We start from the raw sequence: 16847 nt of genomic DNA, 5'->3' as shown, positions 1-16847 counted from the left end.
GTGTTCCCTTTATAGCAGCTCAAATATTATAAATATCGCCAATAAGTGCCCCCCCTCTCTGTTTTTACCCTGTTTCTGTAGTACAGTGCAGGGGAGAGTCCTGGGAGCCTTCCTCGCAGCGGAGCTGGGCAGGAAAATGGCGCTGTGTGCTGAGGAGAATAGGCCCCGCCCCCTTTTCGGCGGGCTTCTTCTCCCGGGTTTTTTGGAACCTGGCAGGGGTTAAATACATCCATATAGCCCCAGGGGCTATATGTGATATATTTTAGCCAGAATAGGTATATTACATTGCTGCCCAGGGCGCCCCCCCCAGCGCCCTGCACCCTCAGTGACCGCTGGTGTGAAGTGTGCGGAGAGCAATGGCGCACAGCTGCAGTGCTGTGCGCTACCTCATGAAGACTGAGACGTCTTCTGCCGCCGGTTTCTGGACCTCTTCTCTATTCGGCATCTGCAAGGGGGTCGGCGGCGCGGCTCCGGTGACCCATCCAGGCTGTACCTGTGATCGTCCCTCTGGAGCTAGTGTCCAGTAGCCTAAGAAGCAAATCCATCCTGCACGCAGGTGAGTTCACTTCTTCTCCCCTAAGTCCCTCGTTGCAGTGAGCCTGTTGCCAGCAGGACTCACTGAAAATAAAAAACCTAACAAACTTTTTCTAAGCAGCTCTTTAGGAGAGCCACCTAGATTGCACCCTGCTCGGACGGGCACAAAAACCTAACTGAGGCTTGGAGGAGGGTCATAGGGGGAGGAGCCAGTACACACCACCTAGTGGTCAAACTTTTAAATTTTGTGCCCTGTCTCCTGCGGAGCCGCTATTCCCCATGGTCCTGACGGAGTCCCAGCATCCACTAGGACGTCAGAGAAATGGGAATTATGACACTATATGCTGCAGTGTTTGTATAGCTTGTATTCTATGTTCTGCATTGTTATGTACTCTTAGTATTTTGTGCAATTTTAGTGTTGTTTGCACTGTTTTCTGTTTATGTATGGTGTACGATGCTGTAGACCCCTTGTACCACCATATAAAAAGGTAATAATATACTTTGCCAAACCATTGACAGATCTTTGCCGTCACCACGGGAACTTTTTTCCAAGAAAACCAGCCTTATAGTGTGTAACACAGGGAAAAGTATTTTGCACGGTCTTGTTTGAGGGGAGGGGAATATTCACACGGATGTAAGCATGACCGAGCTGTTGCCATTTTCTGAAGGTGTTATTTCTGTACGTTTCCTCCCCTAATGAACATTACACAGCTGCTTTGTAACGAGCTCCAAAGACTGAACTTGTGTGGGAGAGCCAAAGGTAGCCAGTTAGACAGGTTCATGGAACACACACTCACCTAAAGTAGCTGGGGAGACAGGGGCTTTAAAATGCTAGCTTCACCCAAAAAAAAACGAACAACCCCGCTCTCCTCAACCAGCGGAGATGTGAGGGTTGCATGCCAGATGCTTCCTCAGTTTGGGAGAACTCGTCCCACACATAAGGTAATGGCTTCTGTCCCAGCTTCCCTCTTCCATACTCCCAAGATCCTCAGTGTTTCTTATGTGCCTCAGGGAAGCACCTCATGAGCTCAACGCTCCATTTTGATTTTACTTTTTTACACTTTCATTTTTGATTTTACAGACACGTGGTACATTCTATAGTGGCAGCTGGATAGAGTTGCTTGTTGAACCTCAAGACCCAGCAGGCCCTTCTAATCAACAGCTGCCAGAGTGTGCTTGAAAATGTAGTTCCACAAATGCTCTAAAAAAAATGAATAATAAAAATATATACCAATTATAAAGGTATAGACAGACCCGAATTCTTTTTGTTAATTAGAGCATGGTTTATTGCACGTGAGCTACAGTAACTTTTGCAATTTTTCCACGTGGAAACAAGGTGTGGAATAGCCCCCTTTAACATTTATTTTGACGTATCCCAAACTGACAATATTTTTGGGAGAGAGGAGTGTTTAGTGCTGCAGTTGTCACAATTGTACATCAGAGAGGTGCTTCTAATGGTATCAGTAATACTATGCCCCATCGTGTCCAACGACCATGCATGTTTTCCCTCAAACCTATAAGGGTGGAGCAGGAAAACGTGCAAAGCCGTGGGTACCGTTCTTGGCACAGCGCATTGCCAGTTAACCATATTCCTCCCATAATGTATACAAGTTGGGTAATTTTATGACGCCCATCATTAGCAATTGTGCTGTAATACCTGCCAATATTCATGGCCACAACCCTAAAAACTTTTGTGCAGCTTGCAAATAAATGTATTGGAGAATGGCGGATGCCTAACTTTGGATAAATCTGTCTATACGATCATTCGGGTACTTAGGGAACTTCCAGGTCTCTGTGCATCATTCACAAATGCTCTATTGGGGTCTGTGTGTTATGAATCATTCCCCACACGTCACAGGCATACAGCAGACACGGACATAGACGAGCGAGGCAGACCAGCAAAATAAGACAACAGGCAGCCATATTTCAAAGTAATTTACTATTTTCTTAACCATATGAAACACATCTCATTTTTTTTCAAGGATTGTAATCACTGTTCGCAGACAGAGAATTAGGCTAAATATCTCTTCACTATGACAAATAAATCAATATTGGAATGGCTTTATACACTGGATTAATAGAGCGAAATCAGGGTCCATCAACGCATATAAGCAGCATCAAAGCTAATTTCAAGACAATTTTAGAATAGTCCGGCTACTCTATACACAATCGCGCTCACAGTCCAGCTGGGCAGTAGACGTATACAGTATATGCAGGATGTTTGTATAAAAGCTAGAATCTCTACATCTATAAATGCTACATGCGAAGTCCGTCATCGCTCCCAACACCTGGAAATGATGGAATTCTCCCCTAATATTTCATGGAGTGTATTTTTCCTTATAAAAATGTGTGTGTGTATATATATATACATATATACACACACACATATATACTTTTTATTATTTCTTTTTCTTTTAAACATCCTGATAGTTATGGCAATTGTCTAGCTTAATTGTACAAATACTGAAACAAAACACATTGTGAATGGCAGGATCTTTATATAATAATACACAGGCCCGATAAAAGCAAACCCTAAGCTAAGCAGATGGGGGATCTAAGACAAAATATAGAACAATGCAATAAAGTTACTGAGTAGCTTTGCTAAAACATCTGCAAAAGGAGGAGGGTTTGGCAACAGCAACCAATCAGTACAGTGTACAAATGACAGCTGGAATTTGATTGGTTGCAATGGGCAACATCTAAAATCTTCCCTTTTAGAAGCGTTTCGAAAATCTACCCCAGAACCAGTTACTGGTAGGTATCACTCCTTCAGGACAGCCGGAGGGAACACAGGCTCTGAGAACACTGATCATGTTTAATGTGAATTACAGGGAAGCACTAAGGAGACTGGACCTATAAATGCACAGCATGCCGCAACATCTCCCACCAGCCACACATCTAATGACGTTCAGAACATGACTGTTGATCCAAGGGCACTCCTTGCAAATACCAGTAGGGACAATGGCTTGATGGGCCAGTCTGGCCACACAGAGACCAACACATGGAGACAGGGGCTGGCCAGGCAGCTAAGACACCTGGCGCTCTGCTCAGCCACCCAGGATAAAGGGAAATGGGAGTGTGTCATAACCGTGCCCCAGTCCATCCCTAGCTAGAAGGGTCAGACTGGCCCACTGGTGTACCGGGGAAATACCTGGTGGGCCCCACCCCGTCCTCTAGGAGTCAGGTTCTTGGTGGAGCAGAATCATAGATGAACTTGGATGCTTGGTTTGTTATGGAACCTGCACCAAGATTAGCCCTCCTACCAATCAGAGTGGGTGGTCCTCTGGACACACCTACGTACCCACCTTTATAAAGGGGCCCCGTTCTTTACATGGCCTCTCTGATGGTTGGCTAAGTCCCTGTGTGGTGGCTATTCCCTCATAATGTGACCAACTACCGCGACTGGATAGGACTTCCTTGTAAATGTGCTAGAGCCTCCAAAGCCTGCTATCCACCTGGCCGCCTTCATTGGAGTGTTCCGTGACACCGTTATGCACTGTTCTTACGGAAAACATGTTATATATTCCTTTGTGTGGTCAAGAAGACTCAGATACTAGGACATAAAAGGGGACTGCCTATCAAAAACAATCCGCACAAATAAAACTGCAGTAAGTAGGACATTGTTCTCTAGAATAAACCATGTACAATTAATACGTGATCCCCCCCTCCCCAAATAAGGAACAAGGCTTCCACAATCCTGATGTAGAGGTAGTAGTTTCGACCTGTATCCTGTAAGTATATTTACATCATTGTAAGTGCTCGGAATTTGTATTATTGAGGAACTTCTGTCCCCGCTTTCACCAATATAGGGATCTGGGATCCGGGCCACTCACCCGTATTTGTCAGCAGTGTGGTTTGCATTAAGGTTGATATTTATCAGAGTACCAGCCAATCAGCTTCTGCCATGTCACGGGCTGTGTTTGAAAAATGTCATGAGCTGATTGGTTGGTACTTTATCTCTCTCCAAGTTTTAATAAATATCCCCTAAACTTTGTAACACATGGTGGTGTAGTTCTGCAATTTTGGCTCTATAGATAGAAAGGCATTCAGAAATGTTGCTGTGTGTGCATTGCGATTTTATATATATATTTATATTATTATTTTTTTATTTTTTACAGCAGTTTTTACATTGCTTTTTTAATTATTAAAACAAGATAATGATCGTGTTGAAATGAAAACGCAGCATTCACTCCTCACTTGAACTCAACGCTGTATAACCAAGGGCCCTGGGAGGAGGATTTCTGTATGGTCGCATGTGGAACCTGTACAGATTTGTTTTTCTGTGTATCAGTAACATGGAGGAATGTTGCGTCACAAATAACGTAGGTCTGTCCGGCATACACCAGCCCATGAAGTGCTTTCGTTTTCAATGTCTGCCATCACTTCACTCAGTTCAGACGAAACTAAAACAAATATGTGTATAAATAGTCCTTGGCTTACACGTACGAGCAGGAATCACAGATTCAAAAATGTACTATAAAAATATTGCACATTCTTCAGAAATTTTCATTTTTCAATTCCCCCTCCCCCCAAAAAAAATATTTCCAGAAAAAAAAAATAATATAAAAGAAATCATATGGTTTGGAAGATTGAATAACTTATCCAGTGATTGCACCGCTGTGTTTTGTTCCTGCTCGTCATCACTGCTCTCCTCATGCGACCATTACCTGCTGGACAAAACACAGACAGACCGTTTGTTTCATGTAGGTTGTATTTATTACTTTATCGTGCATGGTAAGCATTTTTATGCCTATATCGTAAGTTGGATTTTTGGACACATTTGTGACCATGGCAATCAGAAGATTAAGAACATCTCCTGGTTGGATACATGGGAGGTCTAATAACACATCCAGGTTGGATACACGGAGATCTAATAACACTTCCTGGTTGGATACACGGAGATCTAATAACACTTCCTGGTCGGATACACGGAGATCTAATACTTCCTGGTCGGATACACGGAGATCTAATAACACTTCCTGGTCGGATACACGGAGATCTAATAACACTTCCTGGTCGGATACACGGAGATCTAATAACACTTCCTGGTCGGATACACAGAGATCTAATAACACTTCCTGGTCGGATACACGGAGATCTAACAACACTTCCTGGTCGGATACACGGAGATCTAATAACACTTCCTGGTCGGATACACGGAGATCTAATAACACTTCCTGGTCGGATACACGGAGATCTAATAACACTTCCTGGTCGGATACACAGAGATCTGATAACACTTCCTGGTCGGATACACGGAGATCTAATTACACTTCCTGGTCGGATACACGGAGATCTAATTACACTTCCTGGTCGGATACACGGAGATCTAATAACACTTCCTGGTCGGATACACAGAAATCTAATAACACTTCCTGGTCGGATACACAGAGATCTAATAACACTTCCTGGTTGGATACACAGAGATCTAATTACACTTCCTGGTTGGATACATGGAGATCTAATAACACTTCCTGGTTGGATACACGGAGATCTAATAACACTTCCTAGTGGTATAATCAAAGATCTAATTGGGAGTCTAAGAACACCTCTTGGTTGGAAAAGCAGAGGGCTAATAACTCCTGGTTGGATCAACAAAGGGCTGTACGGATGGTGTAATGGTTAGCATTATTGCCTCACAGCATTGAGGTGAGAGGTTTGATACCTACCATGGCCCTTACTGTGTGGAGTTTGTATGGTCTCCCCGGGTACTCCGGTTTCCTCCCACAATCCAAAAATATACTGGTAGGTTAATTGGCTCCTGACAAAATTAACCCTAGCGTGAGTGTAAGCTCCACTGGGGCAGGGACTGATGTGAATGGGCAAATAGTCTCTGTACAGCGCTGCGGAATATGTGTGCACTATATAAATAACTGGTAATAAATAATAAATAACAAAGGTCTAAGAAGATCACCTGGTTGGATGAGTGGAGGTCTAATAACATTTACTGGTGGTATAATCAGAGATCTAATCAGGAGTCCAAGAACACCTCCTGGTTGGATAATTGTGGGTTTAAGAACAACTTTTTGTTGGATAACCAGAGGACTAACAACAAATAACTCCAGGATGGAACATGAAGGTCTAAGAACACCGCCTGGTTGGATACACCACCGCCTGTCTCACACCACCCATAGCGCCTTCTTGCAGTACTCAGCAGTAAAAGTCTCTTTATTTGCTAATTATCCCATAAAAAGTGCATGAAAGCACATTTCCAATGCTTTCTAGGGCGCCTTTTACACCAATGTACTTGAAAATCCTAAGGCTGTGTTCATGTAGTGCATTCTAAACAGCTTTTAATGCGTCTTCACCCTCGCATCTATGACCACCCCCTGCAAGTGGCGAACGCATTGATATGCCAGTTCCATATTACAGCAGTGACTGACCAGCGGGTATGACAAAAGCAGCTATGGGGACAAGCTGGCAAATGTTTACAGTAGGTGGCAGGGGAGCTTTAGGTACAGCGGAGACAAAACAGACCTTTGGGTCACTCTATGCTAAAACACAGGGTACACCCAATTCTGACTCTGCATTCTGCACCTCACAACGAGGAATCCACTGAATACAATCTTATATGTAAAAATTGTATAGGCTTAAATCTTAAATATTTTACTAACGCATAAAGTTGTATGTAAAAAAAAAAAAAAACACCCTCGTTTTAACAAAGCAAGTTCAAGGGTCAGAATAATGGCGCTATTTCTTACAGTGCGAACAGCTACAAAATCCTGGAGGTATTCCGTTGTCGGTCATGGCCACATTTGGATCTCATTTGTTCCTGTAGACCACCGCCCTGCAAGACAAAAGACAAGCTCTTATTTTGTAGGAGTCTCTATTTTTACCTGTTTAATGCTACAATTGGCTTTTCAGAGTTTACCGCTTAAGCACACACAAAATGGCCGCCTCCACAGTGTGCAGGCGACAGGTTCACCCTACAGGAACACTGTGCTGTATGTTAAAAATCCCATCTCCCTGTCCTAAATGAGCCACTACTGCAATTCCTACGCAGAGCTTGTGGAAACAACACAAGCGAACATGGAACTATCTGACCAATTTCCATGTAGTGCCCTGTACTAGAATACATGGCCTCAATCCTTTGCATGAAGACAAAACAACGTGCAGGATGCAGCTGTGTCTTCTTACATCCTCTGCCACCATAGTAATCGCACTATATACAAGGCTGTGTACAACTTGTCTGAGACCACGCCAAAATGGCTGCCCTTACTGCGTGCAGGTGACAGGTAACCCCAACAAATGACATACCTTTGGAAAGCCATCAGTGGCACCCATGTCTCCGGACCCAATGTGTGTCAGATGCACAAAGTTCATGGGCTCTCCTATCATGGTGCGATCGATCCTTCTCCTCTTCTTTTTCTGCATGAAACAAACACAAAATGAACCAAAATATATATTCAGTCTCTAAATAATGATATTATACCACAGATTTCTCAAGAAAAAAAAAACGCTATGAGAAACAGTTGTTGGCTGAGTGCAATGATTTAAGAATAAAGTTCGCCTACACACTTGAGGTGGCCATTTTTGTTTCCTAGTGGGTAATTTGTCCTCACAAAATGGCTGCCTTTGCTTTATGTAAACAACGGAGTGATTTAAAGACATTTTCTCCAATCTGGTTCTCAAGGATCATTAACAGCGCATGTTTTCTATAGCTCCTGAATGGGAGTACAAATGTATTAACCAACGATGGACTCGTTTTAAAAATCCACAGCTGGTGCTAATTATTTCCCTTGTGGATCTATGAGGAGAGCACATGGTTCACAGACCCGCAGGAAGCACCTTCTCCTACATTCACTGCGAGGAGCTCTGCTGAAGGACAACCGGAGTAGCAGAGACTTTAGTGGACGTCCACCTATCCTGGCCACCCGGCCTACGTCAAGGTGCTTGCCTGCTTATTCATGTGAGGGGACATTATTACATGCGGCACATGTGTGTTTGAAGGTTCTCTGAGAAAGAGGGGTGATGCCATGGGGACTCAGCAAAATGGCCGCCCAGTCGGAAAGATCCACAAACAGGGCAGCGTGTGATTCAGAATCTGGCATTGTATGTGGAGGTTTATTCCTTTGTTTTAATGGTAGTCTCCATGCAATTTGGTGAATAATAGGTTTATTTTGTGGGCAAGCCCTGTAACTCTGACTTTGCTTTTGACACGTGTGTTATCCCCATGTGAAGGCTCTGCGTGTTTGTTATTGCTGTGTGAGCTACATAGGCGTGCAGAGAGACAACACGAGAGGTAGGCGATAACCGGTTTCCTGTACACAGGGTGAGGCACAGAGCCGCTACATCACACTATGCCTCAGTGAGACGTCTTATCTCCCAGCAGCACTCCTCCCAGGCTGCAGTCAGCGCTGATACAGCCACACAACTACAAAGGCACATTATCATCTGGAAGCCAAAGAGATGAACCCCAGACGTGTCTATCCAGCCGATAAGCTGTCACTACGCTCATTAGTATTTAATACAGCCGTGTAAGAGGCACTGTGAGTTATCCAAGCCATGAATGGCCGCTCTGTTCAAGCCGACATGCAGTTGCAGAACAGCGCACAACAGTTTTCTGTCCTGTCTGCCACGTCTGTCTGTATAATTGGTCTGGCTGTGAGACAAGCAATCACTGAGAAATGCAGGTCTGGGTGCAGATTATTACATAATGCCCAGTATGCCAACACCCCTGGGCAAAGCTGTCCTCCGCAGAGGACCTCCGGTGAAATAGCCGATGCGCGGCCATTGTTTCTGCCACGGCAGAACCAATGTGCAGTAACCCATAGCAACCACTGACTTAATAGCTTTCATTAGCTCGTGTGTGCTAGATTGATCTGGTGCAAACTTTGGGGGAAAAGCGTCATTTTGTTAATATAGATTTTCTACTGACATTAATGATTCTATTTTTATATCTATTTTTGCTCCATTACACTCACTTCGCCCAACTCCTCACCACAGCCTGGGCAAACGTCTGCACCACTGCCAACGGCGCCATCCATAAACAACTGCGCTTCTGCGAAAATCTAGGTGCGCTTGCACAAGTGCAGGTGCTCAGGGGGTGCAAGGCGAGTTTTGCACGGTATAACTAATGTTACGTGCCTCGTAATAATATAGCTAATCTACCACTTGGGAAACCAGACTACATTGTGGAACAAAAGAAATAGCATGATATATATACAGGCCCACAAGACACAATACAGTGCGGTGTATCTTTAGGCGCCACAGACGGTCACACTATCGAAACGTACATCAACCCTGAGGAAGGTGCAGTTTCCCCGCCAGAGTATGGCGCACCTCTGTATGTAACCGCATTTGGCGACGTGCCTGCAGCAGGCCCATGAGAGGGATCACCTCCGTGCGCCCACTGAGCCCCCCCCCCCCCCCCTGTCACCGCCCATTACATTTTCAAGATGTTTCTGAGACTGTATCTCCCCTACCCATCAATCGCAACTTAAACGTTGTGCATGCGCTAACCAGTTACATGCGCAGTGCGACACATGCATGCACAGAAGACAATCTCTAAGCTGCGTCTGACATCGGCAGTGCGTATGACACGGACCAACTGCCATGTCCCTGCCAGTGCAGAAGTTAGACATACCAGTTCTGTGAGTGGCGTGCAGTGGAGATCAGACCTGCTGGCATTGGGGACTGGCATGTGCTGGCACTATGAGCAGCAGACAGGGAAGGCTAAATGTGGCTGGCACTGAAGCAGCAGGTCAGGGAAGTTAGATTTGCAGTCATTGGGAGCAGCAGGTTGGGGAGGTGAGATGTTCTAGTATTGGGATAAGTGGGCAGTTGACGTTAGATATGCTAGTAATGGGAGCAGTAGGCAGGGGAGGTTAGATGTGCTAGTAATAAGAGCAGCGGGTATGGGAGGTTAGATGTGTTAGTACTGGGTGCAGCGGCAGGGGTGGTTAGAAGAGCGAGTAACAGGATCAGTGGGCAGAGGAGATTAGATGTAATGGCACTGGGAGCAGCGGGCAGGGGAGGTTAGATGTACTAGTAATAGGAGCTAGTACTGGGAGCATTGGGCAGGGTAGGTTAGATGTACTAGTAATGGGGGCAGCGGGCAGGGAAGGATAGATATACTAGTACTGGGAGCAGCGGGCAGGGGAGGTTAGATGTACTAGTACTGGGAGTAGCGGAGGTTAGATGTACTAGTACTGGGAGCAGCGGGCAGGAGAGGTTAGATGTACTAGTACTGGGAGCAGCGGGCAGGGGAGGTTAGATGTACTAGTACTGGGAGCAGCGGGCAGGGGAGGTTAGATATACTAGCACTGGGAGCAGCGGGCAGGGGAGGTTAGATGTACTAGTACTGGGGCAGGGGAGGTTAGATGTACTAGTACTGGGAGCAGCGGACAGGGGAGGTTAGATGGACTAGTACTGGGAGCAGCGGGCAGTGGAGGTTAGATGGACTAGTACTGGGAGCAGCGGGCAGGGGAGGTCAGATGTACTAGTACTGGGAGCAGCGTAGGTTAGATGTACTAGTACTGGGAGCAGCGGGCAGGGAAGGTTAGATGTACTAGTAATGGGGGCAGCGGGCAGGGAAGGATAGATATACTAGTACTGGGAGCAGCGGGCAGGGGAGGTTAGATGTACTAGTACTGGGAGTAGCGGAGGTTAGATGTACTAGTACTGGGAGCAGCGGGCAGGAGAGGTTAGATGTACTAGTACTGGGAGCAGCGGAGGTTAGATGTACTAGTACTGGGAACAGCGGGCAGGGGAGGTTAGATGTACTAGTACTGGGAGCAGCAGAGGTTAGATGTACTAGTACTGGGAAAAGCGGGCAGGGGAGGTCAGATGTACTAGTACTGGGAGCAGCGGAGGTTAGATGTACTAGTACTGGGAACAGCGGGCAGGGGAGGTTAGATGTACTAGTACTGGGAGCAGCGGGCAGAGGAGGTTACATGTACTAGTGCTGGGAGCAGCGGGCAGGGGAGGTTAGATGTACTAGTACTGGGAGCAGCGGGCAGAGGAGGTTACATGTACTAGTGCTGGGAGCAGCGGGCAGGGGAGGTTAGATGTACTAGTACTGGGAGCAGCGGGCAGGGGAGGTTAGATGTACTAGTACTGGGAGCAGCGGGCAGGGGAGGTTACATGTACTAGTGCTGGGAGCAGCGGGCAGGGGAGGTTAGATGTACTAGTACTGGGAGCAGCGGGCAGGGGAGGTTAGATGTACTAGTACTGGGAGCAGCGGGCAGGGGAGGTTAGATGTACTAGTACTGGGAGCAGCGGGCAGGGGAGGTTAGATGTACTAGTACTGGGAGCAGCGGGCAGGGAAGGTTAGATGTACTAGTACTGGGAGCAGCGGGCAGGGGAGGTTAGATGTACTAGTACTGGAAGCAGCGGGCAGGGGAGGTTAGATATACTAGCACTGGGAGCAGCGGGCAGGGGAGGTTAGATGTACTGGAGCAGGGGAGGTTAGATGTACTAGTACTGGGAGCAGCGGGCAGGGGAGGTTAGATGTACTAGTACTGGGAGCAGCGGGCAGGGGAGGTTAGATGTACTGGGAGCAGCGGGCAGGGGAGGTTAGATGTACTAGTACTGGGAGCAGCGGGCAGGGAAGGTTAGATGTACTAGGAGCAGCGGGCAGGGGAGGTTAGATGTACTAGTACTGGGAGCAGCGGGCAGGGAAGGTTAGATGTACTAGTACTGGGAGCAGCGGGCAGGGGAGGTTAGATGTACTAGTACTGGGAGCAGCGGGCAGAGGAGGTTAGATGTACTAGTACTGGGAGCAGCGGGCAGAGGAGGTTAGATATACTAGCACTGGGAGCAGCGGGCAGGGGAGGTTAGATGTACTAGTACTGGGGCAGGGGAGGTTAGATGTACTAGTACTGGGAGCAGCGGGCAGGGGAGGTTAGATGTACTAGTACTGGGAGCAGCGGGCAGGGAAGGTTAGATGTACTAGTACTGGGAGCAGCGGGCAGGGGAGGTTAGATGTACTAGTACTGGGAGCAGCGGGCAGGGGAGGTTAGATGTACTAGTACTGGGAGCAGCGGGCAGGGGAGGTTAGATGTACTAGTACTGGGAGCAGCGGGCAGGGGAGGTTAGATGTACTAGTACTGGGAGCAGCGGGCAGGGAAGGTTAGATGTACTAGTACTGGGAGCAGCGGGCAGGGGAGGTTAGATGTACTAGTACTGGGAGCAGCGGGCAGGGGAGGTTAGATATACTAGCACTGGGAGCAGCGGGCAGGGGAGGTTAGATGTACTGGGGCAGGGGAGGTTAGATGTACTAGTACTGGGAGCAGCGGGCAGGGGAGGTTAGATGTACTAGTACTGGGAGCAGCGGGCAGGGGAGGTTAGATGTACTAGTACTGGGAGCAGCGGGCAGGGGAGGTTACAGGTACTAGTACTGGGAGCAGCGGGCAGGGGAGGTTAGATGTACTAGTACTGGGAGCAGCGGGCAGGGGAGGTTAGATGTACTAGTACTGGGAGCAGCGGGCAGGGGAGGTTAGATGTACTAGTACTGGGAGCAGCGGGCAGGGGAGGTTAGATGTACTAGTACTGGGAGCAGCGGGCAGGGAAGGTTAGATGTACTAGTACTGGGAGCAGTGGGCAGGGGAGGTTAGATGTACTAGTACTGGGAGCAGGGGAGGTTAGATATACTAGCACTGGGAGCAGCGGGCAGGGGAGGTTAGATGTACTAGTACTGGGGCAGGGGAGGTTAGATGTACTAGTACTGGGAGCAGCGGGCAGGGGAGGTTAGATGTACTAGTACTGGGAGCAGCGGGCAGGGGAGGTTAGATATACTAGCACTGGGAGCAGCGGGTAGGGGAGGTTAGATGTACTAGTACTGGGGCAGGGAAGGTTAGATGTACTAGTACTGGGAGCAGCGGGCAGGGGAGGTTAGATGTACTAGTACTGGGAGCAGCGGGCAGGGGAGGTTAGATATACTAGCACTGGGAGCAGCGGGCAGGGGAGGTTAGATGTACTAGTACTGGGGCAGGGGAGGTTAGATGTACTAGTACTGGGAGCAGCGGGCAGGGGAGGTTAGATGTACTAGTACTGGGAACAGCGGGCAGGGAAGGTTAGATGTACTAGTACTGGGGCAGGGGAGGTTAGATGTACTAGTACTGGGAGCAGCGGGCAGGGGAGGTTAGATGTACTAGTACTGGGAGCAGCGGGCAGGGAAGGTTAGATGTACTAGTACTGGGAGCAGCGGGCAGGGGAGGTTAGATGTACTAGTACGGGGAGCAGCGGGCAGGGGAGGTTAGATATACTAGCACTGGAAGCAGCGGGCAGGGGAGGTTAGATATACTGGGGCAGGAAAGGTTAGATGTACTAGTACTGGGAGCAGCGGGCAGGGGAGGTTAGATGTACTAGTACTGGGAGCAGCGGGCAGGGGAGGTTAGATGTACTAGTACTGGGAGCAGCGGGCAGGGGAGGTTAGATGTACTAGTACTGGGAGCAGCGGGCAGGGGAGGTTAGATGTACTAGTACTGGGAGCAGCGGGCAGGGGAGGTTAGATGTACTAGTACTGGGAGCAGCGGGCAGGGGAGGTTAGATGTACTAGTACTGGGAGCAGCGGGCAGGGGAGGTTAGATGTACTAGTACTGGGAGCAGCGGGCAGGGGAGGTTAGATGTACTAGTACTGGGAGCAGCGGGCAGGGGAGGTTAGATGTACTAGTACTGGGAGCAGCGGGCAGGGAAGGTTAGATGTACTAGTACTGGGAGCAGCGGGCAGGGGAGGTTAGATGTACTAGTACTGGGAGCAGCGGGCAGGGGAGGTTACATGTACTAACACTAGGAGCAGCGGGCAGGGGAGGTTACATGTACTAGTACTGGGAGCAGCGGGCAGGGGAGGTTAGATGTACTAGTACTGGGAGCAGCGGGCAGGGAAGGTTAGATGTACTAGTACTGGGAGCAGCGGGCAGGGGAGGTTAGATGTACTAGTACTGGGAGCAGCGGGCAGGGGAGGTTAGATGTACTAGTACTGGGAGCAGCGGGCAGGGGAGGTTAGATATACTAGCACTGGGAGCAGCGGGCAGGGGAGGTTAGATGTACTAGTACTGGGAGCAGCGGGCAGGGGAGGTTAGATGTACTAGTACTGGGAGCAGCGGGCAGGGGAGGTTAGATGTACTAACACTAGGAGCAGCGGGCAGGGGAGGTTACATGTACTAGTACTGGGAGCAGCGGGCAGGGGAGGTTAGATGTACTAGTACTGGGAGCAGCGGGCAGGGGAGGTTACATGTACTAGTACTGGGAGCAGCGGGCAGGGGAGGTTAGATGTACTAGTACTGGGGCAGCGGAGGTTAGATGTACTAGTACTGGGAGCAGCGGGCAGCGGAGGTTAGATGTACTAGTACTGGGAGCAGCGGGCAGGGGAGGTTACATGTACTAGTACTGGGAGCAGCGGGCAGGGGAGGTTAGATGTACTAGTACTGGGAGCAGCGGGCAGGGGAGGTTTGATGTACTAGTACTGGGAGCAGCGGGCAGGGGAGGTTAGATGTACTAGTACTGGGAGCAGCGGGCAGGGGAGGTTAGATGTACTAGTACTGGGAGGTTAGATGTACTAGTACTGGGAGCAGCGGGCAGGGGAGGTAGATGTACTAGTACTGGGAGCAGCGGGCAGAGGAGGTTAGATGTACTAGTACTGGGAGCAGCGGGCAGAGGAGGTTAGATGTACTAGTACTGGGAGCAGCGGGCATAGGAGGTTAAGCTTGTTGGCACTGGGCAGGGAATGTTATACTTGCTGGCACTGTGAAAGCCGGGCATGAGAGGTTAATTGTGGTCACAGCAGGGGATAAAACACCCTGAGTGCTGATGGGAATGCACAAGATACAAGACATTCCTGTAAAATGAATTGCTGGGCCTGAGGTAAGCACCAGGTGAATGATTAATCTGTTTCCCACTTGGCAGGCTCTGCACATTTATTTCGCCCCATGGTTAACCACACAAATTACAGCTGGGCACTCGCTACCAGAGAACAGTGGGCTCCAACTAGGGGGGCGATAAACACTTACTGACCTGGGGGGGTTTATTTAATCGGGTACAAACATTTTTCTGAACATGAATTATATGAAGTGCCTTTCCCATTCCACCTCCGGTGCTGAGCGCTTTCCCTAATCCGCCATCAATCACAGATTCCGCTGCGTCGCCTACAGTCCTCTCCTGCAATCACCCCCCAGGCTGATGTCCTTAGCTGGATAATAATCCAGGGGGGAGGTGGGGTCACCTTGTCTCTTCTGACGGTATCAGGTTATAACATCTGGTGCTTGCGGCTGGAACTGTGCGCTACCAAGTCTCTCGCATTCAAACCCGGCAGACATTAAGCAGCTTCGCAGCTGGGGCCTTTAACCTGGTATGACCACGAGACAACCAGCTGTTTGTGCTTAAACCCGTACTTTTCCATTTAATCTGGATAATAAAGCACTTAAGCCACTGCTAGCGGCTTCTGGATAGCCGGCATTGTTGTGAAACTTCTTCAGACTTTGGCGCAAGGATAAATGTACCGCATTTATGGGAAAATATGCAGCAAAAACCAACAGATTTATTATACTGTGGATGGGAATGAGTTTCCGAGGATAGCTGAGGTAATTATCTCAACGGTCTGATTAGAAGAGCTGCTTGTGTTGTAGTATTACTCCACCCTTTCCTCTCTGGCTGTAAACTTCAAACCCACTCGTTGCAAAGACAATGACCACATTAGCTTCCTGTGAGCGTGCGGATGTAGGCTGTGGCTGCTGAGGGTACACAGGTGCTAGGGACGCTCCTCAGGAGGACGGGTCAGTAAAAGTCCTGCAATCTGCCAGTTAGTGCCCCTAGGGTATGGACAACCTCAACTGCGCCATCATTAGGAAAACTTATCAATAGCAGTCAGTATAGGTGCTATTATCGTGTAAGGAGAAACATCGACTCACCGAGTGAGTCTATGGTCAAGCTGACTGGATGCGGGCGCCATCTTCTTCTGTGTACATCAGGCATGTCAAACTCGTGGCCCTTCAGCTGTTGTGAAACTACAAGTCCCAGCATGCTTTGCCAGAATACCTTCCACTGATTAGCTGGTAAAGCATTCTTGGACTTGTAGTTTCCCAACAGCTGGATGACCATGAGTTTGACATGCCTGGTGTACATGATCGCAGCTGAGAGCGGACACACACCCTGAAAATGGGCATGGCATGCCTGCATTTTTGCCGACCCCCCCCCCCCCCCCCCCCATTATCTCCCCCCAAACAGTCACTTCCTGTCAATCCCCGTGCGTTAAAATGCTCACTGCCAGCGGCATCGCAGTGGTACCTTAACATGTGCGCAGTGCGACCTTAAGGCACAAGAGATCTACAGATAATCACTCAGTTGCGGGAACATCGGCATTCCGTACAAACATG

General features: G+C 48.5%; 1 protein-coding gene across 3 annotated transcripts in view; it reads right to left on the bottom strand.

Moving 5' to 3' along the window:
- Window positions 1-2454: 2454 nt before the first annotated feature.
- Window positions 2455-16847, bottom strand: part of CDC42SE1 (CDC42 small effector 1) — a 40636-nt gene continuing 26243 nt past the window's right edge. For 2 of the 3 annotated variants that reach the window (XM_063946995.1, XM_063946996.1), the window contains exons 3-5: window positions 7792-7902; window positions 7236-7321; window positions 2455-5204 (exon numbers count right to left, since the gene is read on the bottom strand). In XM_063946995.1, coding sequence (XP_063803065.1) covers window positions 7247-7321; window positions 7792-7902 — 186 coding nt within the window. In that variant the 3' untranslated portion in view covers window positions 2455-5204; window positions 7236-7246. The remainder of the gene's footprint in view (window positions 5205-7235; window positions 7322-7791; window positions 7903-16847) is intronic. The other variant, XM_063946997.1, reaches the window with a different exon arrangement.

This window comes from Pseudophryne corroboree, chromosome 12, assembly GCF_028390025.1.
Source record: "Pseudophryne corroboree isolate aPseCor3 chromosome 12, aPseCor3.hap2, whole genome shotgun sequence".
Lineage (NCBI taxonomy): Eukaryota > Metazoa > Chordata > Amphibia > Anura > Myobatrachidae > Pseudophryne > Pseudophryne corroboree.
The sequence above is the reverse complement of the archived record's forward strand: the minus strand, read 5'-3'. Positions and strand labels throughout refer to the sequence as shown.